The 14,854-nt window shown below is 37.6% G+C and overlaps 1 protein-coding gene across 1 annotated transcript in view; it reads left to right on the top strand.

Annotated features, from left to right (window-relative positions):
* Window positions 1-4,204: 4,204 nt before the first annotated feature.
* Window positions 4,205-14,854, top strand: part of LOC127657117 (sodium/potassium/calcium exchanger 4-like) — an 85,334-nt gene continuing 74,684 nt past the window's right edge. The window contains exon 1 of the mRNA XM_052145771.1: window positions 4,205-4,375. Coding sequence (XP_052001731.1) covers window positions 4,216-4,375 — 160 coding nt within the window. The 5' untranslated portion in view covers window positions 4,205-4,215. The remainder of the gene's footprint in view (window positions 4,376-14,854) is intronic.

A 14,854-nucleotide genomic window follows, 5' to 3' on the forward strand; every position in this document is an offset into this window, starting at 1 on the left:
GCTACATGCAGCATCCTTTTGCCTCTATAAAGGGCAAGATCCTCTTTGTCTGTCAATGCATTTAGTCTAGACAAATGAACGATGGCCTAGCAGAAAAGGCAACATTAGCAGTCTTCCCTGGGGTATATTCCTTGTTGTTCTGCCTCAACACACAAAAACTGATGTGCCTGGCATAGATGTTACACAACAGACAAGTGTGCTCACATATCTGACCAAAACGATCCATTTTTAAATATCTTAAAAGTTTCCCTTAAAGTCAACATGAGTGTCCACAACCAATTTGACATAATTCTAAATGAAATGGGATATCCTGTGAGGAAATCAAAGGGTAGGATTTTATGCATTGGGAATTGATTGGATAGTGAAAAGTGAGCGTACATTCCAGAATGGAGCCAGGTGGTTGGAGGGAAGGATCTGAAAAATTGGTGATGTCATCAATGATGGAAAGTCTTTTTTTTTTCCTTTGGAATGACGTGCAATCAAGAATCATTCACAATAATACCAAGAATGTGTATTTAGAAATGAAATGGGGTAAATTCTGATTTCATGTCGACTTCAAATAATAAATACAACAAAAGTGTAATTACAGTAATTACATCTTGAAATTAAATGCTGAGGTCTCAGGGTGGGCAAATTCCTTTGGCTGAGCACATGATTTACTCAGGGAAACTATATGCCCTATCATGCACCCTGGGTAACCCTCCATTGCAACTGGAGCAGCCTAAAGATTTCAATCCCAACCATCAAACCATCAAGACTGTCTCTGTCAATATAAAAGTAAATCAGTCAATAATCCAAAAGGCAACTGGGCTCAACATTGCCCTACATGTGAAGTCAGTCAGGATATAATCTCATGTAGCCAGAATTTTGACTATTGGTATAAAGTCTTATTCTGTCCAAGAACTGCCCTTTATTTTAAACAGCATTTTTCTAATTCTTTTATAAATATCTTTTAAAAACTTTTATGTATTTTACAGCCTCAAATTAAAACAGAATGTGAATTATTAGTACTTTTAATTAATCTGTCACACTACAGGATTATTGAAGTAAACTGGAAAAACAGATATACACTTTCCCTTATATGCATCCATGTTTTACATACAGTACATTCTTCATGTTCAAGTTCAGTTCCATGTTTGTCAGCTTTGCAAGTATGTTGGAAAACATATATATTTGATGTGTACATTTCTAAAGCATTAAATATGCACTGAATTAATTTCAGATATCATTGCAGTTAGAATAAGGCTGCTGTACATACTGTAGTCATTTCCAATGATATGCTTATTTATCTAGTGAATTCCATTTTAGGCATGCTGCTTTGACTTAGAATTACATATGTACTGTTTTAAATGTTCTTGGGTGCCCTCAGACAAGATCAAAAAACTTGTTTTGGCATTTATTTGCAAGAAGAACTTCAAAATTGCATTGGCATTCAAACATCTCACTTTTCTGTGATGAATAGTTTCTTTTGGAAAACAGTTGGTTGGAAATGAATGGTCCTTAATCACCTTTCATTTTCTTGAAATTACAGTTTTGTTTTTTGTTTTCCACAACGATTTACATTTTCCTTTTTGTCATTTTAAAAAATAAATGTTTTATGACATTGATCTTAAATTTTCTAATATTTAATTATTTCAATGTGAATGCTAATTTGGGAGAACAAAAAATGGCAATGTTTCAATACTACAACGTACTCCAACCATTGCATCTTTCCAAAACAAGAAAATGATCATTATAATGAGGCATTCAATAGCTATTCTTATAAAATGGATAGATCTGGTCCTAGATGCTGATTGGTCAATAGCCATGCTTTATTCATGATAAAGCACTACTACGACCTCTTCACCGAGCAGCACCAGTAGCTGATAGTTATTCTTGTTGCATAGCAACATTATGTTTACTCTTTACTGTCTGAGAGATTGTTGGTAAGTTACTTAAAAAAGAATCGACTGTAGACCTTTTCACACTCCGGGTTTTGGAACACATAACTAAACGTTTGCAGGGTAAACTTCGACAGAGGTGCATGGGAGTGAATGGAAGATCACAGCAAATATTTTTTTCCACTTACCCATTTGCTCCAAGAGCAAAAGAAAAAATCCACACTTACATTTGAATGATTGTTTTTAAAACTAATTCCAGAGTAATATAACAACAAGCATAATCATATATAATTTGATAAATATGTGTAACTCAGATATTGTACTTAAAAGTAATTATTTTAATTGAATATCAATAACTGTAATCTCATTACAAGAATTTAAAATGTAACGCACTACACTAATTTTTTACTTAAAGCTGAAGTATGTATTTTCTTTACCACAAGAACCACCAAACGGAATTGCAAAAATAAACATTGTTTTCAAAACAAAAACTAGAAAACAAGTGATGGATAGAATGTACTGTCGTTCGTCATTGCTGGTTAGGACAAAAACTCAAATTACCACAGAAAATATACTTTTTATCACATGTCATTTGCCTTTGGGTTAGGACACGGTGTGACTCTGGCGGCCTGTAGCCTCCTCTATAGCCTCTTTTCCACCATTGGGCCGAACTGTTCTTGTTGCAAAACAGTTAAATTCTGTGCCAATCTGGGCCAGCGGCACAATTTTACAAAAAAAATTCCACTGTGGTGGTGAAAACAGACTTCTAATTTACAAAAGAAATACATCCGTTGTTACCTTGGTAACGCAAGAGTTTAAGGACTGCGTGAGAATAGTGTGTTTGGCTGGCTACAGAGAAAAAAAATTGTAAACTTGGCAACTGACAAGTGACCAATCGTGAGTCGCGACATCACTACAAGCAATCCACCTGCACAGTTGAGCATGGTTGTCTAATCATGCTGAGAATTCCGGGCTGAGAACAGTTTCTAATCATGCCGTGCCGAATTGTGCACAGGTGGAAAAGCTACTGTAACCATTACTCAACATGTTCAGAACCAATCAGCCTGATGGTGGAAAAGAGACTTATGGTTTTGTTTGATTTCAGAGTATTCAGTTTTATGAAAATAAGGCTGGGCATAGAAATGCATCAATTCTTCAATTACAAACTCTAAAGACATGTTTAGTAGGTTCTGTTCTCTGTTTTGTGTTCTGTTGTCGCTATTGCTGTGGAGGACCTGTTTTTAGATGAGTTATCACTTGAATGCCCCAATGTTGCGAGGGGGCTGCATGAACTGTTGCTCTCGTGCCCTATCATGAACACGCACAGGAGATCAATGGTAAGTGAACATTTTCAATAAATAATACAGTGAGACTTCTGAATTATACTTTTGCATTCTTTTGAAGCTTGAAGAGGACTGTCATTGTGACATCACTGAGCACAATTTTTTTTTTCACAATTTCTCCCTTTGTGTAAAAAAAAGAAAAGAAAGAAAGTCATATGGGGTTATAACAACACATGGGTGAGTAAACAATGAGTGCATTTTCATTTTTGGACGAATTAATCCTTTACAGAAAAGATGTTCCACTGAATCAAGATTCACATTACAGAAAACAATTCTAATGAATTAGAAATAACATTTCTGAATTTAGAAATTATATCAGCAGATTTTATGTACGATTTTCAGATTAACTTCTCTATGTTTATTTGCAAAACAGAATTTGTATGGTAGATGCTATGACTTTATCCATTTTGTGAGTCTATAGTAGACTCACGTCACGTGAACGCGCGTAATCTCGCACATGTTGAAGTCACAGCAGCTGCTTAAAGAGGGAGATGAACCCAAATTTGAACGGCGTGGACCCTACAGAAGTTTAAGCATTAAACAGGGCTGTTTAAATATTCCATAAATTAACATCAGTGTTCCATTGGGGAAAAAGCGTTAAAATCAAAGGGGTGCAAGCAGGGACATTCCTTAATCTAAAAGAAAATGTGGGTTTTAGGCTCATTATAACCAGTCAACAGTGAAGCATAATATGTTCAGTGCATTTCAACTAATTATAAATAGCATTCTTCTCGCAGCAGGACACAATTCGCAGGGGTTGCTTTAATAATACAACATCTGAACGAGCGCGTGGATGCACCTGGGACTGAAGCTCACACACAGACACATGCACGCCGCGCGCTCCACTGCATCCGCGCGCTGGAAATGAGGAGGACCTCATCCCGAGACTGACCAAATCCGGCCGATTTCCTACCGTTACGGCCATCTGTGTGGTTTCGATTCAGAGGTGAATTGCACACACTAAAATGACTCAACATTCGGCACTATCAACCATGGAGCTGGAGCAGAGCTGCAGTACAATATCTAAAAAGAGCATGATCACCAAAATCTTTAAAGTTCGCAAAAGGAGAGAAATGCTGTTCGTGCAGGTGTGCTTCGTATGCAGCGTCTTGTTCGTGGCGTGGAGCTTTTCAGCGTTGCTCACAAAAACAGGTGAGTGGGAATAAGTAATGTCCTGTATATTTTGATGTGGGTGATGTGGTTTGTTATAGTGCCTCGTGCACTGGCAATTATGATACATTATGCTATTATTTATAGTGCATTATAAATACGATAATAAGTCAACAAAATACACTTGTCTTTTTTGGGGGGCGTCAGACGTTGAATTATTCACAATGGTGTAAATACAGAGCCTTCTGCGAATGGGACTATCGTTTCTCTCCCATTTTGGAGAATTGGGACGTCGCGACGAGATTTAAATAATACAAGATTTTGGAGCACGGAAGGGTGGCTGGCAGCTGCTTCGCCTTATCATCCCTTATTCTGAGGGCTATTTTGTGGGAAGATGTTTCGGTTGGAATGGTGAGGGGTCGTTCAAACCAAACGCACAATTGCGTCAAAAAGCTAGACACCGCGCGATGAAACGAACAGTACGCACGCGCTTTTTTTGTTTGTTGTTTTTAACAAGTTGATGTTAATTTTCTCCTGACACGGCGTCCGAAAAACGCGACGCAACGGTCCATCATGCCAATTGAAAAACAGCGCAGACGGATGGAAAAACGTGTTCGGTGTGAACGGCCCCTTAGATGTAGAGACACAGACAGGCTATATTCAGCAGTCTCATTTGTGCTGAACAAACAATGCCGCAGTGAGAAAAACAAACCGGGCTAATTCTCATCTATTTATCCATTTACAAATATTGTGTTATGCACAAACAGTCCCTGTGTTTGTCTGTAACGATGTGATTATAATTTAATGCTCCGTTGCATTGTATGACAAGCCCACTCCCAGCTGTCCGAGTTTGAAGCGAGCTCCCAGGGGCGGAGTTATGTGTGTCTGAGGCGGAGTCAAGCGATCTGATGGGTGGAGTCAAGCGATCTGATGGGTGGAGTCAAGCGATCTGATGGGTGGTGTCAAGCTACCGACAATGGCTGTGTCTCGTTTCGAAGGCTGCATGTTAGGTAGGACGCGTCCTTTGAAGGCTGCAGTATACCGAGTATCCACATTTAAACAAGTCTCGTTTAAACGAGACGGACTTCATAGGACAAACGGGACAAACATGTTGCTATGACAGCACGCCACTCTTTAACAAGCGCGAGCGCTTTGAGTGAGAAGGGAACAAAGTCCCTTTGGAAGGGAATGTGTGAGGTATAATTTAGGAGAGTAATAATGATGTAAAGAGAAAATAAAATAGATTTTACAGGAGCAGATTGAGTAATGCTTTATTTTAATTATATATTAATATAATTATACATAATATGTACTCTGCACCCATCTACTGAGGTACTTCAACTGGGAATTAACATTCCTTGCGTTTGAACATCATGTTTACGGGCAAATTGGCGTCATTTTTTTTTTTTTTTAGAAATTTCCGTTGTTGCAAAGAATTGTTGGTTGTGAGTGCCCACGAAGGATACACCTCATGCTCCTCCGAATTGCCGTGAAAGAAGGCTGTGTTCGAAGTGTCCTCCCTTTTCTGAAACGAGACAGCCTCGATGACGTATGCGGTCGACAAATGCGACCTATGGAGGACGCTTCCAAACGAGACACTGAGAAGACTCGCGATCTAATTTCACAAGAATGTGACCTCTACTGCTCTGATTGTGTACAGTATCAGGGGCGAAAATTTCATCAAAATTTTGGGGGGGACAACAATTCTCAAGAGCAATTTTTGAAGGGGACACCAAGTTTTTTTTTTGTTGTTGCCCCGTTTGCATTTGTATTTTATTTCTTAAACAATTATTTTAAGAATATATCATTATATTATTTACAATACACAAATTTTTATGATTTTTTAGGGGGGAACAACCCTCAGATAGGGGGGGGTCCTGACCCCCCCGACCCCCCGCGATTTCCACCTATGTACAGTATATAACTAAAAACCGTATGCTGTATTCATATATCTATTTAAATTAATTGACTTGCTACAAGCTTTTTTTATATTAAAATAATAAACCAATACACCTGTTTCAGTTTTAAAGGGTTAATTCACCCTAAAATGAAAATTCTCTCATCGTTTACTCACCCTCTCATCTCAGATATGTATAATGTTAATTCATCTGCTGAACACAAACGAAGAGTATTTCAGCTCTGTAGGTCCTTTTTAATGCAAATAAATGGTGACCAGAACTTTGAAGCTCCAAAAACCACAAAGGCAGCATAAAAGTAATCTATAAGGCTCCAGTGGTTAAATATGCATCTTCAGAACCAATATGATAGGTGTGTGTGAGAAACCAATCAATATTTCACTATAAATCTCCACTTTCACATTCTGAAAGTGGAGATTTATTGTAAAAAAGGACTTCATTATTGATCCGTTTCTCACCCACACTTATCGTATCGCTTCTGAAAACATAGATTTAACCAATGGAGTTTTATTAATTTATTTTATAAAAGTTACAAAGTAATACACATCTGGGAGGCATGATGGGAAGTAAATGAGATCATTTTATTTTTAGGTGAACTATTCATTTAAAACAAATTACTGCACACTTAGGAACTGCTAATGTGTTGTTTACTGTGGTGTTTACAGATAACAGCTCAGTAGCTCGTGCTGCCTTTCAGACTGCAATCCTGTAAATGGTCTGAACTCTCCAGCAGTGTGTATGTGTGTGTTTGTTGGGCTCAGCCTTCAAGGACTGAGACAGCTGATGAGAATTTGGGATGAGGCACCAGGCAGGACAGTCAGAAGGCTAAATCGCTGTGGGGAAGTTTTTAATTCTGAGGATCAGTGCAGACTGTCTGTGCTGTAGGCCTGCTGCACACACATATACACACACATCAAATCATTACATTCACTCCATCATCTCAGTCGCTCCTGTAATATGTAATATACAGTGCATCCGGAAAGTATTCACAGTGCTTCACTTTTTCTACATTTCGTTATGTTACAGCCTTATTCCAAAATGGATTAAATTAATTATTTTCCTCAATTCTACAAACAATACCCCATAATGAAATCGTGAAAGAAGTTTGTTTGAAATCACAAAAAAAAACAAATCACATGTACGTAAGTATTCACAGCCTTTGCTCAATACTTTGTTGAAGCACCTTTGGCACCAATTACAGCCTCAAGTCTTTTTGTGTATGATGCCAGAAGCTTGGCTCACCTATTTTTGGGCAGTTTCTCCCATACTTCTTTGCAGGACCTCTCAATCTCCATCAGGTTGAATGGGGAGCATCGGTACACAGCCATTTTCAGATCTGTCCAGAGATGTTCAATCGGGTTCAAGTCTGAGCTCTGGCTGGGCCACTCAAGGACATTCACAGAGATGTCCCGTAGCCACTCACTGTTATCTTGGCTGTGTGCTTAGGTTCATCTTCCAACAGGACAACGACCCCTCGCCCCAGTGTGAGGTCCAGAGCGCTCTGGAGCAGGTTTTCATCAAGGATGTCTCTGTACATTGCTGCATTCATCTTTCCCTTGATCCTGACTAGCCTCCCAGTTCCTGCCTCTAAAAACATCCCCACAGCATGATGCTGCCACCACCATGATTCACTGTAGGGATGGTGTTGGCCAGGTGATGAGCGGTGCCTGGTTTCCCCCAGACATGATGCTTTGCCTTCAGGTGCCTTTTGGTAAACTCCAGTCGGGCTGTCATGTGCCATTTACTGAGGAGTGGCTTCCGTCTGGCCACTCTACCATACAGGCCTGATTGGTGGAGTGCTGCAGAGATGGTTGTTCTTCTGGAAGGTTCTCCTCTCTCCACAGATAAATGCTGGAGCTCTGTCAGAGTGACCATCAGGTTCTTGGTCACCTCCCTGACTAAGGCCCTTCTCCCCCGATCGCTCAGTTTGGCCCAGCGGCCAGCTCTAGGAAGAGTCCTGGTGGTTCCAAACTTCCATTTACAGATGATGGAGGCCACTATGCTCATTGGCACCTTCAATGCTGCAGACATTTTTCTGTACCCTTCCCCAGATCTGTGCCTCGATACAATCCTGTCTCGGAGGTCTACAGACAATTCCTTGGACTTCATGGCTTGGTTTGTGCTCTGACATGCACTGTTAACTGTGGGACCTTATATACACAGGTGTGTGCCTTTCCAAATCATGTCCAATCAACTGAATTTACCACAGGTGGACTCCAATCAAGTTGTAGAAACATCTCAAGGATGATCAGTGGAAACAGGATGCACCCAAGCTCAATTTTGAGTGTCATGGCAAAGGCTGTGAATACTTATGTACATATGATTTTTTTTTTATTTGTAATACATTTGCAAAGATTTTAAACAAACTTTTCACGTTGTCATTATGGGGTATTGTTTGTAGAATTTTGAGGAAAATAATGAATTTAATCAATTTTGGAATAAGGCTGAAACACAAAAGAATGTGGAAAAAGCGAAGTGCAGTAATAGTTATATATTTGCACTGTATATATATATATAAAGCCGCTTTTTGTATTGTCTTATCAATGATTAACTCTTCTGCCACAAGAATGTAATTCATTTTAATTATCTGAATATTGTTTTATTTTATATATAATATATAATATTTTTAATATTTAAAGATAAATGTATAATTATTTCATCATTATATATTGAATTATTGTTATATGAGGGGCTCTCTCAGCAAATAATTGTATATGCGATTAATCGTGATTAATCTGGACACCATGTAATTAATTCGATTAAAAATGTTAATCGATTGACAGCCCTAATATGTGTGCGTGTGTGTATATGTATGTATGTATGTATGTATGTATGTATGTATGTATGTGTATATATACACATGCAATACCACATGAGCAAGAGTGCACTCATGTGATATGGCCCTACATCAGCACTGCTGTGATTCGGCAATGACCTCGTGCCATAGGTAATCACAACAGTGCTGAATTAGGGCCAAATAGTAAGAGTGTGATATTGCTTATATACAACAGTTCAATCAACAAGTTAATTTTAAAAATGAGGAAAAACTGAGGACGGTCACAAAAATGCATTTGTCCATGGAACTACATGCACAAATGTAGTCATTTGGAGTAAGTACCAGCTCATAAGATTAATTCATTGTTTTGAGCATGGCAAACTAATCACAATAGAAAGGCGTGCTTTATTCTAACTGCAAAATTGGAACTTGAGTAAAATATAATGTCTTTAGTTGTGATGCTGGAGATTCAGTGGTGGGGAAAATCAGATCCGCAGAATAGGAAACACTGTAAGTCCAAAATAAACAGTATGCTCCTCTAATTACTGTTGGGGTAATAAGGGAGAACATATGGACATACATGGAATTTATTCATTTCGTTAACTGGAGGTTAAATCAATTGGTAGTAGAGAATCAAACAACAACACTGACAGAAAAAGAGAACCACTCTGGGCTGGATAGCTTATGCAAATAATCTAAAATCGAACGTTAACACATAGACAGTATTTGTATTTTAAATTACAAACCCGCTTCATAAAAACAATAATTCTGGAAAATAGAAAAGTTAATACCTCTAATATTTATCCTTATACAGGTCTATGTTGTCATTATTGCTGCGAGAGACTTGTGCAAACTTCACATTGGTATGGGATGTCATGGCACTGTTGTGAAGACATGCTGGGCATTCACTGATAGGCGTGAATCCGCGAGTGCTGAATGTCATAAAGCATATAAAGGCAGCATAAAAGTAATTGATAATAAATAAAACAATAAAACTTTTGATTGGTTTGTTCCACTGATGAAACATTTGAAAAATATCTTTCCAAAAAATTACAGTAAACATAAACGACAGTCAAAATGTGGAAAATTAGATGTGAGTATTCTAGGAGCTTTTGATCACTTTATACAGTTTGTCATTGAAGAGATGGTATGCCCCAAAGATTGCACTACTTTTGAGTAAGGTTTTGATTGTTGAGTAAAATTGATTGTTTTCTAACTAAGAAATATAAATTGATATGTTTTAAAATCACAATAAAAAGGCTCAACTTTGTTAAAGTTTAATAGCATAAGTTGTATCTAAATACATAATTGTTCACATTTATTGAACGCAAATTATGACGACTGGACATTGCTGGCACGTCAGTATTTAATTGTAGATGCTAGAAATGTCCCTCCCCTTACTAAAACGGAAAGTATGATTGGTTAGCAGATATCCTATTGCAGTTGAACTAAATGATCTGATTGGTTGCTCAGCTGAGTCAGGCCGTCTATCTTGCCCACGCCGTCAATTCAGCGCTCCCACCTCCTGCTGTCTGTGCGCATTTAGAGAGAATCACAAATAACTCAACGATCTGCAGCATCGCATCAGTAGATTGAAATGTCAAAAGCCTACTCGTTGCTCTGGTGGCCATATGCTTAACATATCTTCACACTATTTAGGTGAGGAAATGCAAAATCCTTAGAAAGAGAGACGGCCATATTGCTTATGCACATGCCCTTATGTCTTTCCAAACCTACTGTAATAAATATATATATATTCTTCTGTGAAACACAAAAAAAGTTTAGGAGAAAGTCCATACAATTTAAATTTGATTGGAAACTCTCAATCTACAGAAATTACCAAAAAAGCATCAGATTATTGCATGGGTCCTATGTTTTGTTTTCTTTCTAAATAGGCCTATAATGTAGTATTCCAAATGGGTAGCTTTTAAATCTCATTCATGCTTCTGTGTAATCGGGAGAAAAGAGAATGAAATGTGAGAGCTATGGTGGAGTGGAAGTTTTTCAGTAATAACTTGTTTTGTTCTGATCCTCAAGCAAAGCTATTGTACTGCATCTGAAGACAGCCCTGGACTCTATTTGCTTTCATGTATCAAAAGTGTAAAAATTCTTGAAAACAAATCCTTCTGATGAAAGTCACATCAGTTTGCATTAAATGGTAGAAATTTCATTTTCGGTTGAACTATTCCGTTAAAGATTCCCTTAGGAATAAGTTATATGCCCAGAGCTCTGACACCTCCACTGATCTTTAGCTGGTGGACAGTCTGATCTTGAAACGGCTTGACGTTTCATCACTTTTCTCAAGGGTACTGTGAAAGAAGGTGAAGGGGGAATTTGAGGGCATTTCTCCAAGGTAGTTATATGGATTGGGGTATACCAATCTCGTACATAAAGGTTAATATGTTGAGGTAAAACGGCATCCTGGAGGACATGCAATCAGTGCCAGACAGAGAACCAACCCGATACCACAGTATCAAAATGATGATCTAGGGAGGATCAGAGATAGGCTAGCTAGTTGTCATACTTTTTCAATTCTGTGTAGCCACATACAGTACAATACATTCTAAAGCTACTGAACATTTCCACCATTATTAGCCTGGTAAAAAAGACACTGGTCATTGAATAAACATTGACAAAAAGTTGTAAGTTGTCACAATGGAACCTGCCATTAAACAGACTATAAGCTATTCAGCCAAATTTAAATAGTAGAAACAAATGCAAGTGTGGTTTTATATTAAGCTGTCTTGTTTAACCAACAGCTATAGCAAAATATGATGCTGTTGTAATTTTAGTTTGGAGGATAAAATTAACAATTATTTTAAGTCTGTTTTTGAAACCAACACACAAAACCACTGCTAGAGAAAACAAGCAGTTGTGTAATTTGACATTTGACTTAAAGCTTTATAGTTACCAATATATAGGAATTCCCCTAGTCTCCCCTACCATTACAGAGTATAGATCAAATCCACTGTGGTAATGGCAATACATCTTCGAAGCAATTACATCTCTCATTACAGTGGATTTTTTTTTTATTGTGTTTTTTCACTTGCTCTTGTTGTTTGCAAAGCATGAAGTGTCAACTTCTGATGACTGACTAATACTTGTGGGTGTGGTTGAGTTTAATTCCGTCAAAATTACAAGCAGCTTAAGAGATTACCTGCACATGATATTGAAATGATGAGGATGCTGAATGCTTTGTGCTTAATGGCTCTTCGGATGCTGGCATATCTGATAAGCCTGTCAGGAGTCCATCTGGTGTGCACCCCTGCAGTGATTACGGAGCCTTTAATCACACCTAATACGGGTGTGCTTCCCAAATTGAGTGTAAAATGCACCTTTTAATTTATCTGTATGTAGATGTAATGCAATTAGTGTAGGCTTAAAAAAAAACTGTTAACACAAAAATAACTCACTCACCCTTATGTTATTTCAAACCTGTGTGACTTTTCTTTAGTGATATAGTGAGCTGTTAAAGGGGTCATGACGTGCCTTTTTTATTATTTTAATATGTACCTTGAGGTTCACTTACATTATTAGTAAAGGTGTATATATATATATATATATATATATATATATATATATATATATATATATATATATTCTCTGTCAGAAACACTCAGTTTTGATGCTGCTGCTCCTTTAAGACTTGATAGTAAATGCCCACGGTTATGATTGGCTCTCTGCTCTTGACTGATCTGCTCTCTACTTGCTATCTCACTGCTCACCGCTGCTGGGCGGGCCACGAAAGTGATAAGGTGAAGTTGATGCCATTGATATGTTGTCGTGGAGGCGGTCAGATGCAAATGTCTACCACAGTGTGACATCACAATGTTGAGGAAGTAGAGACTGAGTTGTTTTGCCAGCTTGGTTTCAACAAATGCTCTTTTTGCAGTGAGGGGGAAGTTTTGAGTTCTGAAGCTTACAAACTGACAGTATGTTTTTATAGTACAATGACCCCTTATATGTCAAAAGATCAAGGAAAATTAGATTATTCATGTCATGACCCCTTTAAGCAGAATGGTACCAAAAGTTACAATTCACATTTTTGCATGTTTTCTTTGCATACAATGAAAGTAAATGGTGACTGGACAGACTGCCCAAGATCTCATTTTGTATTCCATGGAAGAGTCAAAAGTGTGTGAAAACAAATTGACTCTTCTTAAACATATCTCTTTTTAAAGTGCTGCTTAATCAGCTTTATATTGTTCAGTATCCTGTCCTCCTTCCATAAAGAAAACTTTGTTACACAACATTACAGGCACTTTTTCTGCTTCTCATATGCTGTAAGTGGGTCATTCTGTTCTTATTCAGTTGGGTAGTGGGAATATTTTGACTTGCAAAAAATGTTTTGCTGCAGTACATTTTCTGCATGGAATTTATTCATATCTGTCTAACTATTGATTCTAAAATTTAATGTGTACCCTACAATACATTAGCAAGAGTAGCCAGTGGAAGATCTCATGCATGCATTTAAGGAATGGTTCTCGCCTAAAATGTGTGATGAGTACAATGAAAGGAGATGGTGACTAGGGCTTTGTATCGCGTTCTATACATTTAGGCACAGACCGAATTGCCTCTAAACAATTGAGTATCGAAAAATGTCTTGTCGTTCAGTACCAAATTTCGATACCTAAGGAGATAATCTCGTCAACGTCAGTGATGAGCATGTAGCATGCTAGATGTGCCCAAATCTAAAAGTGCTGGTGATTGGCTGTTTTTAGGCATCAAGGAAAAACACTAGAATCAAAAAATGAGTTCCAGGGCTGAGAAAGAATGTTTGCATTAACATTGCTAACACTGTTCTACATTACAGAGAAATAGTAAACAGCAATAATGAGCCTTTCAAATATAATTTTTACAAGCGCACGAACGAAGCGAGCTGCAGCGACACCGGCAAAAGCAGTAATGATTCTGAATGTGTCGGAACAAACGGCAAGAGACTGTCTGAACATTTTGTTAATTTATATAGAGAAATACAAATTCGGGTTGAGCAAACAGACGATGATCTCGGGATCATGATGGTCAGAGTGATCGACAGTAGCGGATGCCTTTGACCATCTCATGACGATATTTGGCTCGTTTTCCCATTAATCTATTATATTATTATTAGACTATTATTATCAAATTAATATTACAAATAATTTGCCCGTAGACACAAAGACACACATTTGAAGAAACACTCTTTATTATATTATTAAGTACAGGTGACAGAAAAGCCGTATATGGGCATATATGACGCGCTGATACAGAGGCGTGAAGTCTCGTGGAACACGTGCATCTAAGGATCTCACACTTTGTTTCTGCCTTCCGATTTGTATTTTTAATTTTTTATGAGTGCTGCAAATGACCTCAGACATCTCAGTTCAGGAGGTGCTTTGAGTTCAGTTCACTTTATTTCCACAGAGCATTTTATTGTGAACACAACTCTGCAGCCTGTAAAATAATACAAAAACACAAATGTTTTTCACTTTATTATTTATTTATTTGCTGTTTCATTTGGAGTGCAATTTGAATTTAGAAATGTATTTGATTTAAGTTTTTCGATATATATATATATATATATATATATATATATATATATATATATATATATATATATATATCCTGAAGGAGGTAACGAAGCTAATTTATTCACACATTATATTTTTTCCTGGATAATGAAATACCCGACGGGTAGAGAATGCACGGATGAAGCTTCTTTGCCAGAGAGATGTTCGCAACCGTTGTAAAGCCATCTTTCAAAAAGTTGAACAACACATTTTAAATGCCCTTCATTTTTTCCAGTTTCATTTGAACTTTTAGTTGAAATAAAAGATAAAGTTCAAAGTT

This window comes from Xyrauchen texanus, chromosome 16 (assembly GCF_025860055.1).
Source record: "Xyrauchen texanus isolate HMW12.3.18 chromosome 16, RBS_HiC_50CHRs, whole genome shotgun sequence".
Taxonomy (NCBI): Eukaryota; Metazoa; Chordata; class Actinopteri; order Cypriniformes; family Catostomidae; genus Xyrauchen; species Xyrauchen texanus.